This window comes from Trachymyrmex septentrionalis, unplaced genomic scaffold, assembly GCF_001594115.1.
Source record: "Trachymyrmex septentrionalis isolate Tsep2-gDNA-1 unplaced genomic scaffold, Tsep1.0 scaffold37, whole genome shotgun sequence".
Classification (NCBI taxonomy): domain Eukaryota; kingdom Metazoa; phylum Arthropoda; class Insecta; order Hymenoptera; family Formicidae; genus Trachymyrmex; species Trachymyrmex septentrionalis.
Window position 1 is genome coordinate 6,769,842 of NW_017305536.1, and position 6,730 is coordinate 6,776,571.

Here is a 6,730-nt window from a genome sequence, read left to right on the forward strand (position 1 = left end):
TTGAAATATTGAAATACAATTATATTAAAATACTATATTTAAGATAAAAGTGTTTGATTTTTCGAGACTGGTCAAAAGTATTTGACTGAACATAAGATGAATATGTTAAAAAGTAATTTATAAGCAATTAAATATATTTCTTTATTAAAATTAATATTCTGATATGTTAAATTAACATGTTTCAATAAATTTATGTTAAAAATTCAACAAAACAGTTTAACAAGGATTTCAGTGGATCATTTCTAATACTAAATGCAAAATGTTTTTACTGATTGAATAACATCATGGGATAGAATATAAGTAGCCGTGTTCATGCGATTTTGCGCCGGATACGGCTCTGGCGAAATGTGCACGTCCTCCAGATCCTGTTTGACCAATTCCCGGTCAACAATGTGCACCGATGGTCCTATTTGGATTTCACACTCGTTTCCTCGTGCTGACAACATTCGCCGGCGAGCACGATCGTCGTCGCGTGCTGTGGTCTCGACGTTCACGTTATTGATCGTGTCCTTCGACAGCACTCGGGTAGGCGATGCACGTCCACCAGACCGATTGTCACTTTTGTATCCAAGAGATGACCAGTCGGCATGTCGTCGTCGCGACATCCGAAATTTTGGCGCCGACAAATCAACCCCGCGAACGGTGACACGAGGAAAACCACGTTTCTCCGAACGTGCGCTCGTCTTGTCGTTCGTTTCCGATAATTTTGAAGAGCAAGCATCCTGAAACTTGGAGGCCACCAGCTCGCGAATGTACAGCCGCTCTTCCATCTCATCATCCAACGGGGGCTCGTCCAAATACCTAAGTGCACATAATATAAATTACATAAATGATATACAATATTTTGTAGTAAATTACATAAACACTAAATGACATAAATTATCAATTAAAATAAAAAATTAATTTTTAAGTATTGTAAATCATAATGGTTTCATTCTGCAATATTAATCGATCGGCAAATTTAAACGAAATACGATTTGTGGACAATATATACGTGTATGTATTTATGTATACGAAAAGAATGATTTTATTGAAGTATCTAAAAATTTTAATAGGTAACTACAGATCAGAAAATAATTTTATTGGACTGTCAAAATAATTATGAAGGAAACTCGAGCATAATGAGTAAAAAGTTTTAAGCATTCTAGCAATTAGTTTGAGTCCTTCATAATTATTTTGATAGTTTAGTCAAATTATTTTCAGATCTGTACTTGTCTAAATTTTTAGATACTTGAGAAAATCATTCTTTCGTATATATATATATATATATATATAAAATTTAAATTTAAATTAACGATTAATTTTTAATATCAATGTTTTCAGATAGTGAAAACGATGTAAATATATTTATAATAAATTGTATGATGTAATGAAAAATCGCAATTGCAGAAGAAGAGACTCGATTGTAACTTCTAAATAAAATGAGATGGAATGTTCTGTAAAAATTAGGTTTTCCTTTCTACTCACGTATTTCTATGCTGTCGTGCGGAATCGAAACTCGACGTTGCGCAGACTTCCATGAGTTGTATCTTTGCATTGTTAACAATCTTCTCGGCATTCTCAAGAGCGGTGGATGTTTCGGGACTCAAGATGGAATTGAAAGGCTGCACTTCTACCGATCGGTGAGTATCAAGCTGTAATAGAAAATTTTATCGTAAAACGCATATAGAATGACTAAACGTTAGATGAATAAAACTGTGAATGTCCATTACAGTTCTTTCGTTAATAACGCGACTCGCACGTTTACAAGACTCTCTGCCGCTTCCACAAGTTGCATTTGTGGCTATCGATTTTTTAGATACGACAGTTACAGGATGTCGATTCGCATTGTGTATTCTGATATCATTATCCTTCCTGCGCGCTACATTCTCCTCGTGTTTGCAATAACACGTACGAACGGAAGTCATCTCCCCTGGAGACGTCGTAGAACAGACTCCGTCGTTGCACGTTTCTGGGGAACTCGAATTTTCCCTGTAATAAGAAAGAAATATTCGTCTGAAATAATATTTTTCTTTACGTCATCATCATCGTCATCATATTATTATTATTATTATTATTATTATTACTAATTCTTAGGAGAAATATGGTAAAATGATAATAGATAAAAAACAATTACCAACGCAACGTCTTCAGAAAAATGTGGATAGGTGTGATAATTACTAAATACGTATAGTTATCGATATTAATTATCGTATTAAATGCAGCAAACTAAAGATAATAAGCTTGATAACTTTACAGAAAATTACTATTTACGCGATTAAAGTTTGTATCGTAGAAGAATGATAAAGTAAAAAACAATTGCCAACGATTACAGGAAAATGTGGACACGTGTGTGATAATTAGTAGATTATCTATCGTATTAATTATTTAAATGTAACAAACCAAAGGTGAGCTTGATAACTTTTGCAGAAAGTTTAATATAAATATTTACGCGATTAAAGTTTGTATCGTAGAAGAGTGATAGAATGAAAAACAATTGTCAACGCAACGTCTTCAGGAAAATATCGACACGTGTGATAATTACTAGGTATCTATCGTATTAATTATTTAAATGTAATAAACCGAAGCAAAGCTTGATAACTTTTGCAGTTATTACGAAAGTTTCCATAAGAGATGTAAATAATTGGAATTTATCACCCAGTTATACGACCACGTGTCGCGTTAGCGAGAGTGTGAAAAAATAATGCGGCTGTTCTTTCTCATGCGACATATAATGGGTCGCATGTAGTACAATGAAACATTAACAACTAAATATCCGCATGTATAGCGACTTAACACTGTTCTCCAGCGTACGCTTTAAAATATGCATCAATTGGCAAGCAACAGTGAGCTCGACGAACGTCCTTGGATTTCGCACGTGTGTGGAGTTCGATCCCAATTATAACAGATAAATAATGATGATAAGCATGATTTAAAAAAAAAAACATTAATCACACATTGCACATGCAACTATGGACGATTACTTTTAACACGACAACAAAGATGAAACGTTAACCTTTTTAAAAAAAAAAATATATATATATATATGTGTGTGTGTATGTACGACACTCTTATATTCAATTATTATTATAATATAAGTAATTATACTATAACATAAATAATATTAATCCTCCGCTCGCAACATAGAATTTTAATTCTTCCATTAGCAATAGGAGTCTTCGAGAAACAATAATTTTTTTTATTGATCCGAATTATATAAAAATCTGAAAAAATTCTGATATACTTATCAAAGCTTTAACAACGAGTTTTTACTATCATAGAAGTCGGATTGTATTTTTTTATTTCTAATAGATAAATATTTATCTACAAAAACTCGATATTAAAGCTTTGAAGTGTAGGATTTTTTTTATGTTTATATAATCGAGAACATTAAAAAGTTATTAAGTAACTGATATATTTCTACTAATATATATGTATCTGAGACTTGAACTTCTATCTATAGTTTCAAAATTACAGGGAGATAATTTTATTCAAATAAATATAAAGGTACAAGATAACATGAGTTAAAGTACAGGCTAAACACGAAAATAACTATTTCCTTAACGATCGGTGTCAATTGAAAATGTTGCAGCTCGGCTAGGGAAAACGAGAGAACGAAAGAACGTTGGCGTTACGTTCGAGCCATAAAAGCGGGTTCAAGGACCGACGATAATAAAGCTTAGAATCTCTCTCTCTCTCTCTCTCTCTCTCTCTCCTTCTCTTTTCCTCCCACCCTCTCTCTCTTTCACTCTGACTCTCTTTCGCTCTCTCTTTGATGCGAGGGTGGTCGCCCTCCCATTCGTTCCAGCTCTTTCCCAACTACAATTGGAAATCAAGCAGTACCCGCACTACGCTCAGCTACGTCGTCGAACCTTCCGCTATCCCGGCCGGGTGCAATCGTCGTTTCTATAGACAACAGTATCGATCCTTAAAGGGGAGGCTTCCAAATTTGCGTGTGAAGTCAACCGCGAGCACTTTCGTCGTCGCTACCCGGCTGTTAGATTACTCGGAAGTCATCTCGCCTGACGTCGATTTGTCTCACGCTTAAAAATTATTCCGACATTGTGAATAGTAAATTTCGCGAAGAATCCATAAAAAGGAAAAAAAAAGGGGGGAGGAGAGGGGGGGGGGTGGTCGAGCGATACTCGACGCAAGGATAATATCCCGGCCGACCCTGCTCGCTCGTAGCGTTTGACCTGTGAATAACACGCCGGCGCTTTTTGCTGCGCGACTAACTCTCGCGTGAAACACGTGCGTTACACACGGATGACCGTTCCGCGCGTCTCATCGACACTCCCTCGACCCCCTATGCGTCATCGCGCGAAATGCGCCCTCCGGGCCTCCCTGCCGCGGCGTCCACGCGCGTCCACGGGGAAAATCGCGCTGGGATTTTTTCAAAGGAAATGTCACGCGGGACGTGCGCCACAACAAAGCAAGATGCGTCTCGGCTGGCGCTCGGCGGGGACACTAATTTAGCAAAAGGCCGATGGATGCGGTCGGACGTCGGATGACGTCAACGATCCTCTCTCCGATATACACACGTTAGACTGCCGAGATGCGAGAAGCCCTCGGCCGCTTTAACGCTTCCCCGCGCGCGTGATCAATAGCAGTACGTCAAAGGTACGTAATGTACGACGTCCTTTAAAGACGATGGACCGACGTGTCGGCCGCGCCGTGTCAACCGAACATTCGCACCTTTCGCGTTTCGGTCACCGACCGTGAGGCGAGAAATTTATTCGCTCAGAAATACGATTTCGATTGAAATCCTTATTGGTCAGAAAAGTCCTGGGGAATAATTTCGAAATGATGAAAAAATATACACATTTGTTGAATTAAATAAGTTATACTTGTAAATTTTTAATTCGTTTTTTTTTTTTAGTACGTTCTCCCCCGAGAATTTCAATTTAATTCAATTCATTCACTTCAGCTTTTCTATTTTTGAAAGCTTGTATGATTGTTTTATTATACATTTTGTTTTATTACGGATTTATCTTCCGATCTTGCGAGCGACGCATTCACAAAGAATTTTCTATGTCTATTTGTGGCCATATAGAAATGGAAAATTCTTTGCTTGCAAGATCTAAAGGTAGAGCTGAAAGTAGTAAGAAAACAAAACGCAAAAGGAAACAGACATATACAATATATTTGTAGAATCAAAAGCTGAAGTGATTGAAATTAAATTGAGATTAAGTACAAATAATGCCTATAAAAACCAATTACTAGGTAAACACGTTGTGTGCGTATAAATTTTTATTAAACAAGCATTGAGAAACAAAATGCTAAATCGAATTCATAATAACAATAATAATTTTATTGAGCGCGTATATAATTTTAGCAAGACGAGAATATTGAGATTAAACGGAAAGATTCGGAGATTTCTCGAGAGAGCGAACTTAAAATCAACCTAATATTTATAAATATAATTTATTTAATCCACAGATGTGTAAATATTTCATCATTTCGAAATTGTTTTCTAAAATATTTCGCGAACGTATAAGAAATTCGAGTCAACTGCCACGACCTCTAAATTCCAATACGTAGTCTGAAAACATTTACTGCACACATTCCGAAGCACGTATATCTAATCTTCAAAGTCATGGCGATTAACGTGCACGCGGAACGCAGCTTGTTCGCAGGGTGGGGTGGCGAGAGGCTTCCGATATCTCGTAATTTTATCTGGCTCACGATCGCAAAGGCGTGATCGTCGCCAACTCGCGTTAGTCACCGCGACTGTAATTTACGCGATGCACTATCGCGCGCGGCTTTCGTCACCCTATTACAGCGAGTTATCGCATAATAACGGTCTTCATGCACACGGTTATGGTCGGGAATGTTGACCCTTAAAGGCGAAAGATAACTCGGACGCGAGAAGAACCGACCGCGTACGTCTGAGAGAAATACCGGTCCTCCATTTTGCGAATTTCGCGTAAAAAAAGAGAAATAAAAAGAGAGAGAGAGAGAGAGAGACAAGCTTTTTTCTTTTTATAAATTAGATGGGCGTAATTTTTTCACATACATCGCGCGTTTCTCGAACAGTTCCTGCATATTTTTTTTTTTTTTTTTTTTAATACTGCATCTAAAATATATTCGAAATCTGTCTGTCATCGTTATTTTTCGCATCACCATTTTGATTTCTCGAGTACGAAGTTTTTCGGAAATATCCATTTTCCTTCCTTTTCATTTTTAATCAACGTCTGCAGAGAGAAAATTAGATTTCCGGTTCCATTGGATCAATCCAATTTCGCGCAGACGATTCAGGAGCCACGTTTCATGTAATTATAGTTCTATCTGAGAAGAATCGATTTTGTTTGCCCGCGCGGTCCATTCGTCGCATATATCACGGGCGGGTTGAATAATTTACTCCTCATCCGCTTTAAGCGCGCGGAGTCATCGCGCAATGCTATATACAACAGCGCGGGGAGATGGTGCCTTCCGAGTCGTCTGGAACGTGCACAGATCAATATTCCGCCACGTTACGTTCCTCGTTCCGCTCTCCTTCCTTCATCCCGCCCAGCTGAATATTGGCATTGATTTTCATGGTTCGGGAGGACTCGTCGCCCTCCCCTCGACTGCGGACCCCGGGCAGAACGTTCGGATTTAAGGTCGCTGTATACATTTTCCGGCATATATGTATCTATACAGGGTGTCCCGTAAAAATACCATAACAACGTTTAAGGAGAAATTTTTGAGATTATTTTGAAACAAAAATTCTAATATCAAAATGTCTGTTACAGTTTTATATATATATATA

General features: G+C 37.6%; 1 protein-coding gene across 1 annotated transcript in view; it reads right to left on the minus strand.

Annotated features, from left to right (window-relative positions):
* The window catches only part of LOC108750406, a 98,174-nt gene that overhangs the window by 7,120 nt on the left and 84,324 nt on the right, over nt 1-6,730 (minus strand). Inside the window, exons 4-7 of the mRNA XM_018489821.1 lie at nt 1,713-1,971; nt 1,468-1,634; nt 270-801; nt 69-85 (exon numbers count right to left, since the gene is read on the minus strand). Coding sequence (XP_018345323.1) covers nt 69-85; nt 270-801; nt 1,468-1,634; nt 1,713-1,971 — 975 coding nt within the window. The remainder of the gene's footprint in view (nt 1-68; nt 86-269; nt 802-1,467; nt 1,635-1,712; nt 1,972-6,730) is intronic.